The sequence below is a fragment of the Triturus cristatus genome, chromosome 9 (genome assembly GCF_964204655.1).
Source record: "Triturus cristatus chromosome 9, aTriCri1.1, whole genome shotgun sequence".
Lineage (NCBI taxonomy): Eukaryota > Metazoa > Chordata > Amphibia > Caudata > Salamandridae > Triturus > Triturus cristatus.
In genome coordinates, this window is record NC_140592.1 from 152,170,352 (window position 1) to 152,193,677 (window position 23,326).

General features: G+C 44.7%; 1 protein-coding gene across 2 annotated transcripts in view; it reads left to right on the top strand.

Annotated features, from left to right (window-relative positions):
* CACNA1D (calcium voltage-gated channel subunit alpha1 D) overlaps window positions 1-23,326 on the top strand; it is a 1,031,608-nt gene that overhangs the window by 723,656 nt on the left and 284,626 nt on the right. For both annotated transcript variants that reach the window (XM_085624624.1, XM_085624625.1), the window contains one exon: window positions 21,332-21,434. In XM_085624624.1, coding sequence (XP_085480750.1) covers window positions 21,332-21,434 — 103 coding nt within the window. The remainder of the gene's footprint in view (window positions 1-21,331; window positions 21,435-23,326) is intronic.

Here is a 23,326-nt window from a genome sequence, read left to right on the forward strand (position 1 = left end):
CCGGCGTTCCCATGTTCCGGGGACCCGGACGGAGACAGTACGCTAAATGCGGGGTGGATTTATGCCCCTCGGGCAGAAAGGATAAGACAGTACCACGAGTAATTGAGCAGCGGGCGTGCGAATACTCCGCGCAACCGCTTTACAGAGATATACTGAGGACTAACGAGCAACTCTGTTGCAAGAGTGTTCATGCTCGCTGCGGAACGGGATATGCAAATAGTACTTGCGAGACTTGGAAACGGAACCTCTCGTCCCAGCTTGACTTCCGAGGATGGTCCCTCGGCGGGGTTTCACTCTTTCACCAACGTCGCTGTTCCAAATTCTCCAGCGGGTAGGAAAGCATCTGCGTACTCGAGGGAAAGTTTCTAAGATTGTCAAGCACCTTCCCCCTACAGGGGAGGTGCTTATATGTAGGCATGTTCCTGTGCCTTCCAATCGGCTTGGATGGGTACATTCCCTCGGCTTCCTGGGATTTGTAGTGCCGCGGGCCCCTTTTCCATTTACACCAGTGTTTTCTCACACACAGGGAAGAGTAGGGGAGCGTGTATACCTGGCTCAAGGTGTGGAATCATGACACCGAGCTGGAGACCGAGCTCATGAAGTTGTTGTGAATTGCATGTACCTTATCCTGGAAGTACACAGCCAGTTTTTGGCATGTTTCTAGGTCAGGCCGATAGGTGTTATCCTGAGGGGGCTTAGAGAGAGCAGATATAGTCTTAAAGAGCACCTTGGCCGAGTTGCTGGCTTCCCTAATCTTAGTCGCAAAGAAGGCGCTCTTGGCTGCAATTATTGCTTGCCTGTAGGCTGTAAGAGCGCAGTTATAATGTTATTTACCCTCAGCACTGTAGTCCCTTCTCCACAGACGCTCTGCCCTCCTACAAGTGCCCTTCTGGGCCTTGAGTTCGTTATTTACCAGGGCGCGGATGGTTTGGTTCTCCTAGATCCAAGCAGCTTCTCAAGTGCTACCTTATCAACCGCAGCCGCCAACCATCCCTTAAAAAGCAAAGCCGCCTCGGAAGTATCTTTGCTGTAGGTGGGACGTGAACCTCCCAGTACAGAGAGAAGATTGTCCGCGGTCACCTGAGACCATGGTCTGATCTTTTGCTTCTCTAATCTGGGACCATGGGGGAAAGCTGGTACACCAGTCATGATATTAAAATAAACAGCCCTATGATCAGACAAAGGAAGAGTCATAATATTGACAATCTCCAGGTCCATGTTGTTAATAAAAATACCATCTAAGGTGTGGCCCAAGCTATGGGTCGGGCCCTAACTACTTGATTAAAATCTAATGCTGCTAAATTTTCAGTCAGCACAGCCACTTCCGACTAATCCGTGAGTTCAAGATGATAATTAAAATCACCCAGAATCATAAAAGGATGGTGCTCCATCCGGGATTCTAAAAAATGCATAAGAATTACAGGAAAGGTGGACTTGGGCCCAGGTGGACGGTAGGCTAATACTCCTTGGAATTTGTAGGAATTGCCTACATAGATGGTAAAAGATAGTGCTTCCGCGGGAAGATCTAGGTATGTTTCCGCACAAATTTTTAGGTGTGTTGAATAAACAATTGCTATCCCCCCCCCTCTTACCTATTCTATCCTGGGAAGTAACCACATACCCACTAGGTAAGGCAATATTCCAGTCTGGACCGGATGTATTGTCCGTCCAAGTTCCAGTTAAAAAAATTATATCAGGCGCGCCACTCTCAATCAGATCGTAAATTTAATAACTGTGTTTGTGTAGCGAACGTACATTTACCAAAATACAGCTTAGCGTTTGGGGTTGTTTAGCTCTCGTCACGATGTGCGCATTAAGTACGCCCTTGTTCGCTACATCTACTATGTGCTGCCTGTCCGCCAGATTATTCAGGCCTGCCCCCTCGCAATGCCCATTATTCTGAAAATCACATCTAGTGCAGGACCCGAGCTCTGAAACCTCCCAAGATGGGTCCCAGTCCTGGGGCCTGCATAGGGGGTTGTCCAGAGCCAACAACTCACCTCTGCTGTAAAGGTAGGTTTATGGAGGGGCAGGGGTCCTGGCGCTGGGCGTGATCCGGGCGCGGACGGGTGCAGTCGGGCTTGCCTTTGGCACGCCTTCGGCGCACCCGTTGCGCGCGCCCGCTGCGCGGCCGTCCCTGCACCTCTTTTAAATGCATTAGCCACGCCCCCCCACTGACGCATCAAGCCCAGGTGCAGTGTGGACCCGCCTACAACCGGGTCCACTTGGGTCGCGCGTCTGAAATGCCAGCAGGAAACACACAGCGAAATACTCCCCCAATATGGCAATTAAATCACTCGGTACACGATGTGCAAATTACGCAATGTGCAAAACGATTTAAGCAGCAGGTTTAAAAACAAAAGTGCCAATTTCATAGCAACACAGTTAATGATGATTAAAAGAAGGTGCAGTTTACGTTTAAAATATCTCCAAATACAAAGTCACGCTTTCAGATAATGCAAAAAATAGGATGAGGGGACACTGAGAGAAGACAACGAAGCCCTCTCTACTAACCACTGCGCGGCCGTCCCAGCGCCTCTTTTAAATGCATTAGCCACGCCCCCCCACTGACGCGTCAAGCCCAGGTGCAGTGCGGACCCGCCTACAACCGGGTCCGTTTGGGTCGAGCGTCTGAAATGCCAGCAGGAAACACACAGCGAAATACTCCCCCAATTTGGCAATTAAATCACTCGGTACATGATGTGCAAATTACGCAATTAGCAAAGCGATTCAAGCAGCAGGTTTAAAAACAAAAGTGCCAATTTCAAAGCAACACAATTAATGATGATTAAAAGAAGGTGCAGTTTACGTTTAAAATATCTCCAAATACAAAGTCACGCTTTCAGATAATGCAAAAAATAGGCTGAGGGGACACTGAGAGAAGACAACGAAGCCCTCTCTACTAACTGCTGCGCGGCCGTCCCAGCGCCTCTTTTAAATGCATTAGCCACGCCCCCCCACTGACGCGTCAAGCCCAGGTGCAGTGCGGACCCGCCTACAACCGGGTCCGCTTGGGTCGAGCGTCTGAAATGCCAGCAGGAAACACACAGCGAAATACTCCCCCAATATAGCAATTAAATCACTCGGTACACGATGTGCAAATTACGCAATGTGCAAAACGATTTAAGCAGCAGGTTTAAAAACAAAAGTGCCAATTTCACAGCAACACAATTAATGATGATTAAAAGAAGGTGCAGTTTACGTTTAAAATATCTCCAAATACAAAGTCACGCTTTCAGATAATGCAAAAAATAGGCTGAGGGGACACTGAGAGAAGACAACGAAGCCCTCTCTACTAACTGCTGCGCGGCCGTCCCAGCGCCTCTTTTAAATGCATTAGCCACGCCCCCCACTGACGCGTCAAGCCCAGGTGCAGTGCAGACCCGCCTACAACCGGGTCCGCTTGGGTCGAGCGTCTGAAATGCCAGCAGGAAACACACAGCGAAATACTCCCCCAATATGGCAATTAAATCACTCGGTACACGATGTGCAAATTACGCAATGTGCAAAACGATTTAAGCAGCAGGTTTAAAAACAAAAGTGCCAATGTCAAAGCAACACAATTAATGATGATTAAAAGAAGGTGCAGTTTACGTTTAAAATATCTCCAAATACAAAGTCACGCATTCAGATAATGCAAAAAATAGGCTGAGGGGACACTGAGAGAAGACAACGAAGCCCTCTCTACTAACCGGCGGTGCAGTATATCCATTTTCACTCCCTTCCTCCATATTCTAACACTCTGTGGACATGCCTAATGTGGAAATTCCAGCGTAACTAAAAAAATAGACCAATCTAGATGTTAATGAGCCGGCAGTCGGCACTAAAAAGGTACCTTCACCCTGTCAGATTATTTACATACATTTGCCATATAATTCTAGTAGCCCTTGCAATGGGAAGTCTGTACAGAGTGGGTTGTGGGATGTCGTTATATTAAGTAATTTTTAATAACATAACTTAAACACATTGGCAGAGCCAATACCTCTGGCTAAACACTTAGAAGGTCCCAATGGCGAGACCGATTGCATTGCAAATGCTTGTTTTTGAAGTGCTACCAAAAGGCTTTCTCCGGCCACCAGCAAGCGGTTACGGCTGTGGGCACGCGCTTACGAGCACAGGCTCCCACTCTTACAGCCACTAATACTTTCACTTTTGCGGTGCCGCCATCTTCCTTTCTTCGCTCCGCTTCTCTCAGTTACTTTTATGGCCGCGCGGCCAATGCTTTGTGGAGAGCTTCCAGTTAAACAAACAGTGCTGCTTTTGAGCAATTCCAAAGCATCGGATTCATCTGCCACACACAGCTGTTTGTTTCCCTTTTCCTGGCCCGTCCCCGTTTTGTATTTTAAGCGGACCGCGGCACCGTGTGGAAGTCAGGCATATTTGAATGGATGGACGAAGGAGCACTGAAAACAATTTAGAGGAAGAAATGTATATTTTAAAAGCATCAGCACTGAGGGGTCCAGCCCTTTGCTTTTAAAAAACAGAAGCAGAACCTGGCGTTTTAGCCATGCTTCTCTCGCGAAATATGTGAAAGAAAATATTTTTAGGACGTCAGTGGGAGGTTTGTGGTATTTAATTCACAGCGCTTCATGTTGGCTTCTAAGCTCTCGACGGTGTGGAGATATCGTGAGTTTGGGCACAGCCTTCATTCCGATCGGACTACATCAACTTTATAACTCGACCATGACCTTCGAGTTGTTTATCATCGGGCTACAGAAGTGGCAGATAACATCATAGCGCGCGCTCTGCAAAGCACCCATAGTAAAGAGACATCAAAATAAACTTGCCATTGGTTTATTACACCTCTTGCAGTTTTATCATGCTGGATAACGCTGGGAGCAAAATTGTTTTTAGTTTGATTGGATTGAAGCAGAGGAGAATGTGCTGCACACGTTGCGTCGTAATCAACACCCACATCAGGGCATATTATCAAGAAAGGGCGTTAAAATTATCGCTGCTTTAGCGGCGATAATGGGCTTGATATGCCGCAAAGAATTCCAATAGAAGCCCATGTTCTGGTGTCAACATGGGCTTCTATTGGAATTCTCTAGTACATATTATCAAGCCCATTATCGTCGCTTTAGCGGCAGTTTTCTGCTGCCAAAGCGGCGATAATGTTAACGCCGTGCTTGATAATATGCTCCTATATTTGAATCAGCAGCTAGTCCTGAGAAGAATACGCAAGCACTCTTTTCTCGCATCCTACCGCAGGACTGCCAGTTCTGGGGATTTTTTTCCCACGTGAGAAGCAAATTTCCTCATAGTCGCGTGCTGTTGCCGTTTTCCTCTACTCATCAGACAACTCACAATGATCTACGATTATTTGCTCCGGAAAGGTGCAGTCTCACGGCCACCAGAAGATGTCGCTGTGGCCACTGGCACGGAGGAGACGAGTGCAGGGAAATGAAACCCGCAAGATGTAAACCATCAGAGACCCTGTTGTTTGGGATTGTCACGAGCTGTGGTTGGAATTGAACATGCCGCAAGCAAGAGTATGTTAGAGAACATACTGCTTATAATGCAAATACCGCTTTTAATAATGCAAACCGTTACTCGGTGAACCTCATGTAGGATTACCTCCTTAGAACATTGGGGCATATCAACAAGGGCTTTATCTCTGCTTTTTTGGCTTTAAAAGCCAAAAAAGCAGAGATAAAACTAGCACCCTATCAACAACAGGGTGCTAACGTGCAAATTTGCATGTTAGCACCCTTTTACTCTACGCTTCCCCTTGCATCTCTAATGAGATGCAAAGGGGGCGTTCCAGAGTTAAATAATAGAAGAAATGTCGCTAAGCGACATTTCTCCTATTATCAAGAATATCGCTAACCCTGTTAGAGACAAAAAAAGCAGCGCTAACCGCGGTTAACGCTGCTTTTTTACGTCTGGTATTTTTCTGACTTAGCCATGATATCCTATGGAAGGAGGATATCATGGCTAAGTTTGTCTGTCCCTATCAACAAGCTAACGTGAGATTATCGCTGGGTTTCCAGCGATAATCTCACGTTAGCCACTTAGCGTGAGGATTTTTATCGCTATTGAGATAAGCGTTGCTAATAGCACGCTATCTCAGCGATAAAAATCAACGTTAGCCGGCGATAATTATCATAGCGCTAAGTGCGCTTAGCGATAATTATCGCCGGTTGTTGTTGATATGCCCCAAAATGCGTTTACCTTTTGATGTTAGGTAACACATAGTAAGAACTGTTATGTGAAAAAAAATCGTGTAAAGTTGTCAGAATTCTTTTATTCCTTTTAATTAACCCTCTGTTTACCACTACAATCGTTCTGAAAAGATTTAGACAGCTCTCAAATACTTTTTTGACTGATTTCTGTATGCGTTTGCGGTTTCGTGTTATGTTTCAGAAGGGAAAACGCCGCATTTTTTCACTTGGTTTTCCCAATATTTTTACTGGAATAAAAAATACAGGACAGGCCAGTACAAAGCAGGCTAGGAGGGAACACTAGACACCTGCTCAAGCGGAGCAGTGTAAATCGTTCTCTGGCAATGTCAATAGAGACTTGTCCAGAAAATGAAACACTTAATAGAAAACGGACTGACTGGTGAAAATCAACCAATAGCAATTGCAGGGACAGATGCTGTGCGCATGGAAGCAGATTCACCAAGAACTGAAGTGTTGCCGAGAGTCATCACACACTCAATGATCAACCAGTGACATCATATGGTTAACCCTTGACCCAGTCTTACCCTCACATCATCCATTTAGTTGCTGCATGCTGGAAGCTTAAGCTCCAGAACTTAAAAAAATAGGAGCATATTTACAACGAGGCGATAAAAATTATCGCCGCTTTGGCGGCCGTTTTCAGCCGAAAAGCGGCGATAATTTTATCGCTATATTAGCAAGGCCACGCTAACGCGTGAAACCTTGCTTTTGCGTGGGGATTTCTAACGCCCAGCTTTGCATCTCTAATGAGATGCACAGTGGGCGTTCCTGACCTAACATGATAGGAGAAATGTCGCTAAGCGACATTTCTCCTATCATCAAGCCCCACGCTATGAAGCATAGCGTCAGGAAAAGTAGCGATAACACCTGTAATCACTACTTTCCTAACACCTGCTTCAGGACTGACTTAGCCATGATATCCTATGGAAGGTGGATATCATGGCTAAGTTTGTGAGTCCCTATCAACTAGCTAATGTGAGATTATCGCTGGGTTTCCAGCGATAATCTCTCGTTAGCCAGTTAGCGCTAGGATTTTTCTCGCCGATGAGATAAGCATTTCTAATAGCACGCTATCTCAGCGATAAAAATCGGCGCTAGCCGGCGATAATTATCCGAGCGCTAAGTGCGCTCAGCGATAATTATCGCCGGTTGTTGTTGATATGCCCCACAGATAGCAAAATCAGCGTTGAGGTGTCATCTTGGAATCAACTGCGATCTTAAGTCAATATTTTTTTTCATTGGCAATGGCCTCAATGGTGTAACAGCCCCCAGTGCTCCTGACCCTGAAGTAGCTTTCTTCCAGGCAGGCTTATGAGAATAAGTGTGAAAAGTCTTTCCCATCAATTCAAATAAAACAAGCAGTGGCCTAGCCAATAGGTCTTGCTTTTGGGACCTTATAAGTATTTAGTGTTGCAGCACAATATCCTTGGTGCAACAACATGGACTGTTGCATGGCTAAACACTTATAAGGTCCCAAAGGCGAGACCTATTGGCTATGCCAATGCTTGTTTGATGTTAGAAACCGATCGGAAGTGACGTGCTCAGTTCAGTAGCTTAGCAAAGGTACCACGATCCCCTGGAAAATGACCCCTTTGCCTGCTGTTAGAGTAGTAAAATATAGCAATTATCAGTGTTCTATGGGCCCATCAGTGCTCTGGGCCCTGATGCCACTGTACCAATGGTGGCTAACCACAGGCACAGTTCTAGTAAATGCAACAAGCATTGGCATAGCCAATAGGTCTCGCCTTTGGGACCTTATAAGTGTTTAGTTATCCAGCACAATATCCTTGGTGCAACAACATCAACTGTTGCATGGCTAAACACTTATAAGGTCCCAAAGGCGAGACCTATTGGCTATGCCAATGCTTGTTGTTGCTTGTCATAACAAGAATTGCAGCTTGTACATCAGCAGGCACCCTCACCCGGGGTCTTGGGGAAATGCATTCCATTCCGCATGAACAGGGATTTTTGCATATGCATCCATTTCCACTGATTGCCAAAGTCAAACACAAAATGAAGAGGGAATCTTGCTGTTACATACTGATAGCCCCAGCGAGGCCAAGGCAGTATTGGTCCGCCTATCAGAGTGCTTGTACATACCGTTCCAACCAGCAGATAATCTCCTGTTGAACAAGGAGCAGGTTGTACATCCACAAATACGTTCTCTCAGTTTCTCAGCTTAGCTCCTCACGACACTGAGTTAGGAACTCTAGGTCTCCCTGAGCTGTGCGCTTCGATTCTTCAAAATGCTTTTGCATCATCTACAAACAAATGTTACTCTGCAAAGTGGAAAAGGTTGTGCTTCTTAGCCTTGCAATTCTCTTTTATCTGCTGCAACTATAATAATCAGAACTCAATCACTTATCTATTAAGTTTCATCTAGCATCCATTTCTAAATTCAGGAGGCATTCTGGGCAATTGTCTTTATAGTCTAATAAACTGGTGAAGGAGTTCTTGAAGAGGCTTTTGTGGGTCTACCCCCAGTTAAGCATAATCCTGTGCTGTGGCAGCTAAACACAGTCTTATCCTAGCTCATGAGATCTCCTTTCAAACCGATCCACACGGCTGACTTGATATTTATTTCTTGGAAAGTTGCCTTCCTTTTGGCTATCACATCTGCTAGAAGAATTAGTGAGATCCAAGCATTTACAATTCAAGAGCCTTATATGCAATTTTGTGAGGACAGAGTCATCATTCGCCAAAACCTTAAATTCATCCCAAAGGTGTGAGTTGCTATTTGGGTGGAAAATTCTGGACTTACAGCGCTACAATCGTTATGGCCCAATTCATGTGTGGCACAGTCCTCGTGAATGGCTACACCCAAGAGCCATTATGGAATTGAGGTTAGGAAAAGGTAGAGGGTAGTGCCTTCCTTTTTGTTCCACGTCAATGGATGATAAATGTAAAAAAATTGCTTGAATAGAAATCACTTGTTTGGTTTTATCTGTATTTTTGTCAAAGAAGTGCAAATATAAATTGTGAAAAGAAAAGCAAAAAGCCGACACGTGTTTCGCCCTAGTGGCCCATTGGCCGTGGGCTTTTTCAAGGCAGTGTTAGATTATCCTCATAGTCTTCCTGTAGATGTCAAATGACATCATTTGACATCTACAGGAAGACTATGAGGTTAATCTAACACTGCCTTGAAAAAGCCCAGGGCCAATGGGCCACTAGGGCGAAACACGTGTCGGCTTTTTGCTTTTCTTTTCACAATTTATATTTGCATTTCTTTGACAAAAATACAAATAAAACCAAACAAGTGATTTCTATTCAAGCAATTTTTTGACATTTATCATCCATTGACGTGGAACAAAAAGGAAGGCACTACCCTCTACCTTTTCTTCATCCCAAAGGTGCCAACATCTTTCCACCTAAATGAGTCCATCATCATTTTACCAACTATCCTCTGAAAACCTCATCACCTACAGAGAGGGCCTTGCCTCTCTGGACTTCAGACGTTGTTTAAATTTCTACCTGGAAAGAGCAAAAACCTTCAGAAAGTAGGTCCAACTACTGATTTCTTTGACATCACCAAGAAAAGGACAAGCTTTGCCATAGGCAGTCATTGCTCGCTGGGTTTCTGCCATTAGAAGGCTGGAAGACAACTATCTGCGAATGTAAAGGCATATTCTACCTGAAAGGTTGCCACTTCTTTAGCCTTGTTTGAAGGTGTGTCACTGCCTGACATCTGCAGGGCAGCAACGTGGGTTAGTTCCCACAGCTTCACAAAGCACTACTGCCTGCATTCATGGGGGAAAACAAATGTGGTGGTTGGACAAGATACACTCAGACATTTGTTTGCATAAGGTATTTAGCATTTGAGTTCTGTTAATTCATATACATTATGAGGTTGAATCTCTCTCCATCTATAATTCTTTATCTTTTATCTTTATTGAGAGCCTGTCAGGCAATGGTTATTGTTTCATTGTGTGATATTTACTGTTATGTTTTTAGGGTTACTATACTCGTTCGGTTTATCATGGTGGGATGATTTGCCTTACCTGTCTCAATTCCTAATTTGGTACTGCTTGCTAGTCTGATTCAAGCAAGAGAATCTATGAAATATACAATACTGGAGAAAAAACAAGTTACTAACCTATATACTGTGGTTCTCCATTATTGATATCGTACATTGATTCACGTCACCCTCCCTCCTACCCGTTAAGGCTCACCATTATTAATGCCTCTTATTTTCTCTTATTGTACACTTGTCCTCAAAATCTGAGGTATGGTTGCTCTGAAGGGGATGAGTGCTTAAGGGTCTCTACTCTGACTGGTTGAAGTTTGGATGTTTTAAAACAATGTGAACATTGTTTTCGATGGGGTTTTAAGGCTAATACTTTAACACTGCTTATAAAACTGTTACTGTGGGACTCCCACCATGACGACGGGGAAGATTCAAGCATGTGAATCTATGAAAGATAGCAATACTGGAGAACAACACTGTACATGTTAGTAACTTATTTTTTATCTTTTAGGATTCCGATTGGTTGGGCTTTGTGGAGCTCATACACTGCTCTTTTAAAGCTTGTCTCCGGTATAGCTTAACAATGCAATTTGCTACAGATTCAAATCAGGCCTTGTCCAATGGCGTGGTTCTGCAGGTGTGACAGTTGTTTTTATTCTTTGAAGATCTTGGGTATTCCGAGATGGTGGCCTCTTCCTTGATTTATAAGGACATGGTAGTCAGCAATTTTGTTTTCATTCTTCTAGCTGTACATCCATTTGATAGATACTATTAGTTTCTGGTATTATACCTTGTTGAGTTTTTGCGATGATTATTAAGTATACATATCAGTCCTCAGCAGTCTGCATACAAAAGGGCCTATTTATAAAGGTAAATTTACACAAGAGTACTTCTACATGTGTACATTTACTCTTGTACATTGTAGTGACTTTACTACATTTCCAAGTTTACAATGTAGACTTCAAGGGGTGGAACCTAATATACAAGTACAACGTTACTACTAGTGACTTTTCACACATAGGCAGGTAGGGAGAGATCTCGACCACCGGGATGGAGCTCTCACTATTGTAAAGTATAGGGAAATTATAAAATGTTTCTCAAACTTAAAAAAAAATCTGCAGCATTATTGTTACATATTAATGTAAATTAATTGTAGATATGTATTTTAAATGTAGAATAAAAAACAAATGCTACAGTACTTTTACCGTAATGTTGAACTTAATATGTAATTATTTTGGGGCGGAGATTGACCGGGTTGCGAGATGGCCGCTCTCTAGAGAGGCTCTGTGACCGACCCCAAAATCCTGCCATCATCCACCAAACAATGGGCTGCACACCCACCCTGTTAATCTCTACAGTCTACGCAGCCTGTGTGATCCCCAAAGGAGCTGTTTGGTGGTGTTTGCTGACCTCTGCGGCCTGCTGTGCCGAGTGACGTGCTGAGGCCTACTGGCACTGGGATGCGGCCTGCACCATGCAGCGTAGTCCTGTATTTTGGGTGTTCCTGTGGCGGGAGGACACATTCCAAATTTCCAGAGAGCAGGGGGCTTACTGAGGCTTCTGCTTGCCCCCACCCCTGCAGACCGCACCCTTCAGGGAACCACTCTCTGCTGCTCTGGCTGCCGGTCACTGGTCTGGCAGCTGCATGCCATACTGCACTGCCCGGTAGTCGCTTCCCGGGCTCGGGCCTGAGGCATGAGGAGGCCTATAGGCATTTGTGCTACATCAGATTGGGGTGCGCACTGGCTCAGCCTGCACCGTCACCAACCTGCATCTGGGGACGGCGGGCACATTATTTACTCCAGAGATAGGCACCTGAAGCCCCGGCTTGGGACTGCGTGTTCCTAAACATCCTGCTGTTTACGAATTGTGCCACACTACCCTTTTGTGTGGCTGCGTGTTCTGCCGTGGGGCCCTTTGGAGGGACTCCGCTTCCTGAATTGGCCGTGAGGTGCCTGGCCTCGCAGGTGATGTGCTGGGACATTACCGACCCTGTACTTAATTTGCTGCACAACCCGGACTTGAGCTACTGCTCGCCTCCTCAGCCACCTGAGCACACTGCAGGACCCCCAAGGAGATAACTGCTGATGGCTAGTGCAATTGGTGAGTGCTGGGCAACAGTGCCCAGATGGTGGCCCCCGCTATGCACCTGAGGCTCCCACCGGGTGAGTGTCACTCAAACTGTGCTCAGCACTACCAAAGGGGGCCTTCTGTTCTTCCTCAGCCCCACTTAATCAAACTTCTTCACGGCTGCTGTGCCCCGTCTCTGTTCAGTAGTGGGGTGCGCTCTTCAATTGGGGCCACATAAAAGCTCATTCTCACGCAGATACTAGTTCCTCTGTGGTCCACCAGGCGCTTTTGATATGGCGCAACTCACTCACCTTCTCTGGGATCTGGGCCTGCTCATGCCCCCTGGGATAGCTCTCAATCCAGGGTGTGATGGGGCTCTCAGGTTACAGCAGGGCCTTCTTTATTCTGCAGTTCCCCTGAAGCTCGCTCACAGACTTCCTGGACTGACTTGTTCATTTTGCATATCGCCTGCTCCTTTCATTGACCTGGTTCGCGGGGCGCACATCATCCTAGGCATCACCATTATGCTACGAAGGGATCTCCCATGGCATTTGAGACACTCCCATATTGTCAGAGAAGGGCGCTATGTCCTATTTGCTGGCTTACTACATATGCAACCATATATGGAACAAATACAGATGACCCCGAGTTTTTTCTGGGATCTAGAGGCTGCTCGCTAGCCTCGGTCCCTGAGCCATCATAGGGGATGAGGGCTTCAATGTAGCTTTAGACGACTGGTTAGCCGATCTGGTACCTCCAGGCGCCCACATCCCAATGCTGCACTGACACTCAACACAATCATTCAAGACAAATGCTTACAGGACGTTTGGAGACACACACATATGAATATCCGGGAGGGCATCCGTGTGTCAACGCATCTTAATGCTTGATCCAGAATAGACTATTGGCTAACATCTAGGGACGTCCCGATGTGGACCACAAGAGTGGCCTATCTCCCTCACACCCTCTCTGACCACTCTCCGGTCTTGTTAGAATTGCAAATACCCCAAGTGGCGCTACAAGCTTTTGCCTGATGGGCACCATCAGAAGCTCTGCATGCTATGGTGTTTTGTGAGATCCACTGGAATATAATAGACTATTTTGCCAACAACGAGGGCTCTTTGCAGTTGCCATCAAAACTGTGGGATGCCTACTCGAGGAAGCTGTCCTGGCCCAGGAGATAGAATATTTCCGAATCCATAATGTTACCATTCTGGCTCACATTTGAGACACACTGTCTGAGTACCAAGAGGAAGCCGTTCAGGAAACCTATTACTTACATCAAGATGCTCAGGGTCGGCGATTCGGAGAGAGTGATCGCACGGGTAAGACGCTTGCGGGAATATATCGCAAACAATGCACAACTGCCTACGTGATGCAACTACTGGAGGAAGAGTCCAAACCGGTCTCTTCCACTCCAGACTAATTACATGTAATGTCCTCCTGCTATTCTCAACTCGACAGAGCCACCCCAGGCCTATGTCCGGCACAATTACCAGCATACCTTGACACTGTACAGCTGTTATGGCTCGATCGGGCTCATTGCACCTATTTAGATTTGCCCATTTTCACAGAGAAAATAGAAAAGGTCATTATGAGCCTGGCCAGGACAAGGCTCCGGGACTCAATGGCTTGACGGCTACCCTTTACAAGGAATTTTCCCCCCTGCTAGCTCCACATTTGCCTGCCATGTTTAAAGGCTCCTTAGTAGCAGGGTTCCAGCCTCCCTAGTTGAGAGAGGCGGTCATAATTACGCTCCTTAAACCAGACAAACCGGATGACCATTGAGATTCCTACAAACCCCTCTTATTAATTAACATTTACAACAAGATCTATGCTAAAGTCCTTGCTAACCGCTTGCTGCCACTCCTGCCAAATATAGTTCAGCCAGATTAATCGGATTTTATTCCCAGTCGCTGCACAGCACACAATCTCCACACCGTCTTTGCGCTTATGCATCATATAGACCTCCAGATTGCTGCAAACGCTATCCTTCTGGAAGCCACAAAGGCTTCCAACTCCCTGGAATGGGCGTACCTCTTTACATTGCTCATGCACCCTGGCTTCATCCCGCAGTTCATCAAGCTGATTCAGATCCTTTTCACCCTTCCCACTGCTCGGTTTACATTGAATGGGCTACTCTTGGTACCCTTCCCGATTCCCTGTGGCACACGACAGGGCTGCGCTGACGCCACTCCTTTTTGCAATAGCAATTGAGCCATTGACGACGAGGCTCAGGCAATGTCACGTGAACAGGGGCATCGGCTTCACCACCAGGGGACTAGTGGTCTCGATTTATGCTGATTACCCTTTACGCACGTGACCCCTGGGAGAACCTGCCCCCCTCCCCCCCCGACGCGCGACGTGGTGCGCTTTTGTAGATTCTCTGCCATTCAGACAAACTGGTCCAAATCTATTCTATTTCCCCTCACGGATGGAACACTACTATTCCACACAGAATGCCCTCTCAAGTGAGTGACAGAGCTGTTTCTGTACATAGGTATATGTCCTAGCCATGACCCAGAGAAACTGTGGTGCGCACACTACGGTACGCCATCGACTGGCTGGAAGACAGAATTCCTATATAGTCCAAACTGCCACTGTCCCTTGCAGGAAGCATCGCAATAGCAAAGATGATTGTCCTCCCCAGATTCCTATACCAGTTCCTTAATATACCCGTCCCACTGAAAGTCCAGTTCTTTAAACTGTCTAAATTTAACTTGGTAACATTGATACGGGCGGGTAAACAACCACATGTTTCATGGGTCCTCCTCACTCTACCGCTCGCTGAGAGTGGACTAGGAGCACTTGATATGATGCTATACGCTCTGTGCACCCAAGCTCACTTCCTGTACTTTTGGCTCCACCCAATTCCATTTCAGCCTCACACAGCCATAGAAATAGACGGCACATCCCGTGTCCCTTGTTAACGGCACTATACGTATCCTATAAAGCACCGAGAGCGGAAATCAACACAGTTGCATGTTTAACTGGGCATAGGAGGGTTTGCGAAAACAGGCAGAGCTGACATGTCTATATGCTCCATCCATTCCCCTGATCTATAATCCTCAGGTGATGCCACTTAAGGACAGGAGTGCCACATTGTGGGTGTGTAGGCGTCAGATAAAGTTCTTCTCGGATCTCCTCCCTGAAGATCAAATCATCCCTCTATTCGGGGCCACAAGATACTAGACTAGCCCATCAGTGACTCTCATCTCTACTACCACCTCAGGACTGCTTGCCATGCAATCATGACACCTTTCCTTCCCCACCAACACCCCTCCCAGCACTAGAACTTATACATCCCTCCCCATCTCTGCTCTGTGCAAATTGATAGTGCACCTAGACAACAGTAGGCAATCTACAGCACGGATCACCACCCCAACTGGGCATGGGAAAAGGACATAGACCCTCCCTTAATGGATAAGCACTGGGCATTTTATTGCGTTCAGCTAGAATCTCTCTCCCCAAACTATAAGCTGTGCTTAAATTTCTTCACTGCCTTTATCGCACCCAGTGCTCCAGCTCACTCATCAAAATGGGGCTTGTCCCTGACCCTCATTGCCTCCGTTGCAATTCCCCTCAAGCCTCCTAGATCCAGCTTAAATGGCGATGCTCAAGAGTAACGTCATTCTTGGCTGAAGTATACAAGATAATACACACAATCACTGGGCACTTAACCCACTACACTCCCTTGGTAGGGCGGCTTGGGTACTTCTCTGACATACTTGCCTCTCATCGCCGACTAACTGCCATGCTATTACTTTTAGCCAAACGCAAGGTGGCCATGTATTGGGGCTGAAAGTCCACCCCTACCTTGCAGGCATGGCTGAGTGACGTAACTTATTGTCAGGAGCAACTATACAACTACTGGGAGCTATGCCATTGCACTCCCATCCCTAAGATATATGGAATCCCTTCTTATCCTTTCTTCATCAACAAGACTCAAATTCTCTGGTAGCCTGTGAAACTGAACAGGGGAACAATCTAACAAGGACGGCAATCAACTATCTGTCCCGTTGCCCCAAGTGTAACATTGTGTAGCAGTCTTGTTCAGGTGTCAGTGAGACTGTCGGTGTGTTGCTGCCCATACATCGCTTGCACATCTTGCATGATAATAAGTCGTAATATGTGGTGCTCATATGTCACAGAGTCTGGGTTCTAGCCTTTGCACCTTATTCTCTCTGACTGTATTACAAATGGAACAGGATCTTTCTCTAAGTAAACCCTAGATTGTATTCATGTGGCTCTCCTCTCTGGACCTTGCCCCCTAACATCCATCGCCCCTCCTCCCTTTTTATTTCCCTTTCTGTTTCCGCCCCCCCCTTGACTATGGTTTCTGGTTTTGTATTGTTCTTTACTGATAAATGCCAATTAAAACAATATAACAATAATATATGTAAATTTAGTTATTTTAAATATATCAAAATACATTTTAAAAATAATTATTATTGAAAAAATATCCCCTGACATAAAATATTTGTATTTATTTATCATGTAGTAAATGTTTTTTTAATTTAAAATTTTATTAGAATAGTTTAAAATAAAAAATGTTTATTTTATATTTATTGTATATTTTTTAACATAAAATTAAGGGGTCGATTCCGATCCTGGTTTTTTTTCCCGTACGACTCGTATCCGTATTTTTTAACGTACGAATCGTACAAGTCCCGTACAAACGGCGAAGTACGATTCGTACGTGAAAAATACATACGAATCGCCTCGGGAAAAGTCTACGAGACGTCCCCGGACAGTTCGTAAAACTGAAGTCCGAACGCGCAAGTACGATCCGTACCGCCTGTCCGAAAACGCAAGCGCATGGAAAAGGCTCCGTACGGAGCGAACTTTGTACGAGCCCTACCCCGAGTACACTTGTGCCCGGGGTACGAGTCGTACGCCCCCCCCCAGCCTCCCACCCCTCCCGCGTACGTCCGCACCGTACCCCCCACCCCCGCGATGTATGGCGTGTACCCCCCGCCCCCTGTATGTACGGCACGTACCCCCCACCCCCGTATGTACGGCGCGTACCCCCCACCCGCGTATGTCCGCACCGTACCCCAGGCGTACCCCAATCCTCGCGTATGTACGGACTGTACATACGGGAGGATTGGGGTACGCCTGGGGTACGGTGCGGACATATGCGGGTGGGGGGTATGCCTGGGGTACAGTGCGGACATATGCGGGTGAGGGGTATGCGCTGTATATACAGGGGGTGGGGGGTACATGCCATACATACGCGGGTGGGGGGTATGCGCCGTACATACGGGGGTGGGGGGTACGCGCCATACATACGCGGGTGGGGGTACACGCCGTTCATACGGGGGGTGGGGGTATGCACCGTACATACGCGGGTGGGGGGTACACACCGTACATACGCGGGTGGGGGGTACACGCCGTACATACGGGGGGTGGGGGGTACACGCCATACATACGCGGGTGGGGGGTATGTGCCATACATATGCCATGTTGGGGTATGCACCGTACATGATGACACGTACGATGTTGGTGATGGCGTGTACGTCGCGTAGCGGGCCCCCTTTTCCCGTGCATCGCAGCGTACTTCGCTTTTCTGGCACTTTTTGGCTCCTGTAAAAATATAGCCGTGCGGAGTGCTGTAGGTACGAATCGTACTTGCTGGTCCGTAAAACGCTGCCTGACTCCGTGCGGACGCCGCGTACGCGTTGTCCAGGATCGGAATTGTATGTATTTTTTAGCCGTACGGTGTTTTTTACGATTCGTACGGAAATGGTGTTTCTGTACGAATCGTACTTGCTGGTTTGTACGGTGGAATTCCCGGGTACGAGTCGTACGGAGAAAACGCTCCGTACGACCATTTGTACCCGGGTTTTACAGGATCAGAATCGGCACCTAAATGTATACATATTTTTAAAAAGTCAAAACAAATTAATTTACTTTAACATTATTTCCTAAGTGATTTTTTCATGTAAATACCACTATTATTTTCTATGGGTGGGTGTTGCAATATTACTGGTTGACCATGTGTGGTTGTGAACTTACTCCAAGTTTGAGCTGGAGTACATTTGCAACTGTGGTGGTCATTTTTAGCTAAAATAACTATAGCAGAGCAGTTTGTGAATAGCAATAGGCTTCCTTATTTGTGACAGTGTGCATGTCCCGCCCTAGAATTTTGTAAGAACAGACAGTTGTCCCATGGAACTTAAACGTCTCATCTATTGTTTTTGAAACTCATCTGGTTTGTTTTTAAGGAAAATTGATGCATTTAAATAACAAAAATTCATTGTTTTATTTAAAAGCAATCACAGACGTGGTGGTCTGCTGACCCCAGCAGGCCACCATCCCTGAAATGGCTACCGTTCCTGATGAGTCCCAAACTGTAACCTACCTCATTAATATTCATGAGGTAGGTCGGTTTGCTACAAACTACTAACTGCTAATTAAAAGTTCTAAGGTTTCTTACATTAGGATTTGCGATTTCCTAATTTCGTAAAATCGCAATTTGGAAATCAGAATTCCTAATTTTTATACATCTAGCCCATATTCTGTTAAACACAGTAATATTGTACTAATTTCTCCTGTTGCATGCATGCACTACTAAGTTTAACCCTTTACTTTATCGCTTCGAGCCTGACAAAGTCCAGCGGAATGCCAAAACCGTGGCCGGAGACTATCTAGCTTCTCTTTCTTGATCAATCACATTTTTGTACACTTTTCTCTTTTATTTATGAAATGCTTTATGAAATGCTTTATTTTATATTCATCAAGTACCCTACATTTAGAATACATTTGATCCACCAATTGTTGTCAGAAATATAATACTATTTTATTTGGTCTAAACATATTGCGTGAATAATGTTTGTTGTTGCATAATTATTGTCCATGCGTCTTCCATTTGACAGCAATGTATTTCTTTACTTGCGTAAGAGACCACCATGGCATGCTTCAAACCATTTCTTAACAGCCAAATCCAGTAAATTAGCTGTCAGCTAGGTGCTATATCATGCTGAGCTACTGTGTCATCTATGATGTGCCACAGTAATCTGTTCTCTTATCAAAACTATTTGACATCTGCGTGTCTCCTAGAAGACTTACAGGATGTCTTCTAGGAGACATCCTGAAAGTTCAGAACACCGTCTATTATTTGTACATGGTGAGACTAACATCTGCCTATCAAGGGTACTGCTGAGTACTTGAAATATGTCCAGGATTGCATGCAGTGCTTCTGGCTCTTCAGCAGTAGTCATTAGACTGCAATTCTTCGTATGGGCTTCTTGGCCTTTTATTTTTAGCATTCACCTAGACAAACTTAAAGGGGGCTTCCTCTGTACCAGTAGAAGAGTCTTGCAACCAGTGGTTGTTTTTCAGGATTGACCTGTAAGGTGCTCCATAAACAAACACAACAATGTGAAATGCTTTCTACCAGTTTCACTATCTTTGTGGAGTCCCTCTGCCACTTATCCTAAACCACACTACTGCTCACCATGGTTCTGTCAGCAGTCAATTACTGTAAAACCGCCTGCATAGATCTGCTCAAAAAAATTCTCTCTAAACTCCAATGTAAGTAGAATAATGGACTCCCAACTAATATTCTGTTTAAGAGGCTAGAGTCATGTCATCCAGCTCTGTAAGCTCTAAATTGACTTCCTAAGCACAAATGATCTCACCCTTTACACATTTTCCATTAAATAAATAAATCAATTCAAGGTCCTTTGTTAAATGTTAAGGCTTTGTGTGGTCATTCTGATGGGTATATCACAATGTTTACATCCACCAAGGGCTCAGGATCTGCCCCCTAAAATGTGCTTGAAAAAAACCAAGATGATTCATTAGAATATTCCTGTATGCTCAGGGATCAGCAGTTTTGCATACCCTACTGGCATATATTAGATTTGGAGTGGCCCTCTTTAAATTCCATTGCAGTCACTCCTTCATACACATTGGAACACCTCTGTTCAATATACTTTCCCCACCCTCTGTAAGGCACCTGCTGGTCGTCCATTGTGCAGAACTCTAAAGTCAGTCTCGCTGTCCACTCACGGACACTACTGAGAATCTAGTAACCCTCTACTACTGATGCTTTCACTCCAACTCAATCCATACACAGCAATTACACTGGCATATAGTCATTGCTCGAGGTAACAAGATGCTTTCCAGTCTAGTACAAGCAGCTGTAATATTTTCCTCTGTATAGACCTCTGTGGGAATTAAAAAGGGCACACAAAGGTTACAAACCCCCCAGATATAATAACAACAAAAAAATGTAGTAGTAGTAATAATTACTGCCTCTCCTTCCTGATTCCCATGTGTATTTGACCTCAGCACATAATGTTGAAGGTCATCCTCCATGTTTAGACCACAGTGAGCCCTAGCTAGCAAAAACTCACCTTCCCTCCACCTACATCATTTTAGTTCTATAAAAAAGCATTAATAGCCGTGGTTGTGTGGTTTGCATTTCCTTAACTATTCTGGTTGAGGCTCTGAATTCTATATACAAACTCTAGAAGGCACAGTGATGACAACCGTATTAGTCCATTTTCAACACTGATCACTATTCACACTTTATGTCTGCTATACATACTATTAAAACAGAATCAGGATTTAGTTTATATAAAAATGTATTATTGTTATTTGGACTCGCGATAAAACAATCATTTGTTAATTAAAGTATTCCATAACCTGGAACCATCTATGCAGTATAAGAAGAGTATTCAATAAACACTGAAACGAAATAAAGTGTTGTTTTAATGTTTATGACTTAACAAGCCTATATAATTATTTTGGGTAAAAAGAATAAAGATATACAGGAAGGATAGCAAAATACTAATCTAGAGTAGTTTTCAAGTACAAATACGTAATAATCTCTCGCAGAAACGTATTATTTTGTCTAGTTGCAGGTGTAGAGCTATGTAGCAGCCGTATATTTTGTCTAAACGTTGTTGATTAAAGACATGCTGCTTGGTATACACTTATATTTAAAATTTGACTCTTCTCAAATATACCAATATACATGAATATTAATTATCCCCTTAAAAACTCCTAGTTCCTTTGCATGTTATGAGTATTTGTAAACAGTGTATAACCTAGAGTTAACCAAATATTACTAAGTTGATAGTAATTTGTTTTCTTTTTTCAGAGGTTGGTAGCCATGAACATGCCTTTAAACAGTGATGGAACAGTAATGTTTAATGCTACTTTATTTGCTCTCGTGAGAACAGCTCTGAAAATCAAAACCGAAGGTATGTGTATGGTATATTTTATCCATCTTTTATTCTCTATTGCCATGGCCACACCTATGTGATTTTTATTCTTTTTGTACATCTGTATGTGTTCCTTTTTAATTATTCATTGAAACCCCGTTAACACCTACTCCAGCGCTTTTGACTGGTGCAAATGGTGTAACCCACTAAGAACGTCATTCTGGGGCTACATTTCCTAATATGCCTATATCCTTACCAAGACCACCGGTAGTGGAAGCCCCTCTTGTTCCCAGCCTCTGCCTGTCTCATGGAATGACAGCGAGCATGCATTGCTCATGCTTCCTCTGTCATTTAGGTCCCGCTGGACCTGGGTTTGGAGAGAATAGGAGGAAACCGCTTCTGTCTGGAAGTGCAAATTGCACAATACTTAGAAATAGAAGAGGAAAAGACATATATCAATGCAGGGGTAGGAAAGACTTCTCTTTCCTCCGCTGGAAGCCCCTACTGTAACTGAAAGTCACAGTGAGTAGTGGGATGAGAGAGAATTCCTCCTTAATCAAGGCTCTACAAAACTATTGGGTTGTTCTTCAATACATGGTGTGGGAAGGGGGGGGGGGGCTGAAGATGCAGAGCACAAAGCCTGTCATTTAGAATTGACCAACCTACTGCGGCTTTAGTCTCGTCAAGAGGTAGGAACATGGGCTCGCTCAACTGACTTTCCTCAAGCACACGCATATTCTTTTATTGATACTTCAATACCTTTTGCAATCAAAGGGTTTCTTCTGCGGCTTGCATCCATAAATTAAACCATGGACTCCTTTCATATGCTGGGAGTTTTCTCCTAGTACATGGGGGGTCATTTCTTGTTTCCTGTTCAGGACCACCGTACATAGTGCAGATGTTCTCGAGTACATGAACCAATGACATTATGTGACATTCCTAGATTTTTTTGCTACCTTCAAATTACTTTGAACAAAGCATAATTCTATACTAAGTTAATTTAAATGCCTCACTGCAGAGAAACAACTTTTTGTTTCATGCTACTTTGCTTTGGGACTATCGCTTGGTGGATTTTCGAAAAGAAACCAATCGCATTAAGTTTTGATAGGAATTAAAACGGGTTCTGTTCCACTAATAGGCCTTCACCTCTTGTTCTTTGGGTAGTGACAACTTAGCCCATCTATTTACTTTAATCGCTTACCACTAACTCGCTCAACTATGCAAATTCTGTCATTAAATTTACTTAGAAATTGACGTGCATGCTTTACAGCTTGAGTCTCAGGGGTTTAACCACTCCAGTAATGTTGGTTACTTGTATGATTCCTTTTGAGAAAGAACTTAAGTGAACCAATTGCTTTAATAGATGGATTTTTCTAAAATCTACACTCTTCACGGGTTCCCTCAGAGGTTTGCTATGATGTGCTCAAGCAGCCTACCACCCTGCTTCACCTTGAGTACGTGAAATCATGGAGTCACCTATGATTAATCTGTGATTGGGGACAAGGACGTGTTAGTGTGTGTGTTTGCCCACACTAACACTTCCTATCCCAAACAGTGCAAATGCATTTTCACTCCTGTGCTTTTGGTGGCTAAATCAGAATGGGTCAACTGTTCCCTAATACAGAGAGCGCTGACCCCAGTGGTGTACTGTATATGTAAACCATACAAGGACAACCCTGTCTGCCCATGAGAACCAGGGTAAACGTAACGTAACCAAACACTTGTCCTGTGGCACTCATTTGTCAATACCTCACATTTACGTCATAGTACTCAATATTACCAAGAAAAGGTACAAGCCACTCTTTTTTGTATAAAAATTGCATTTGTTGTATAGGAACAGTATACAATTCTTATATCTCAAGTGATGTGGACAACAAAGTCCTCAGACAGTGAATGGAAATACTTATAACAACTAAAGTAAGACACCAAAC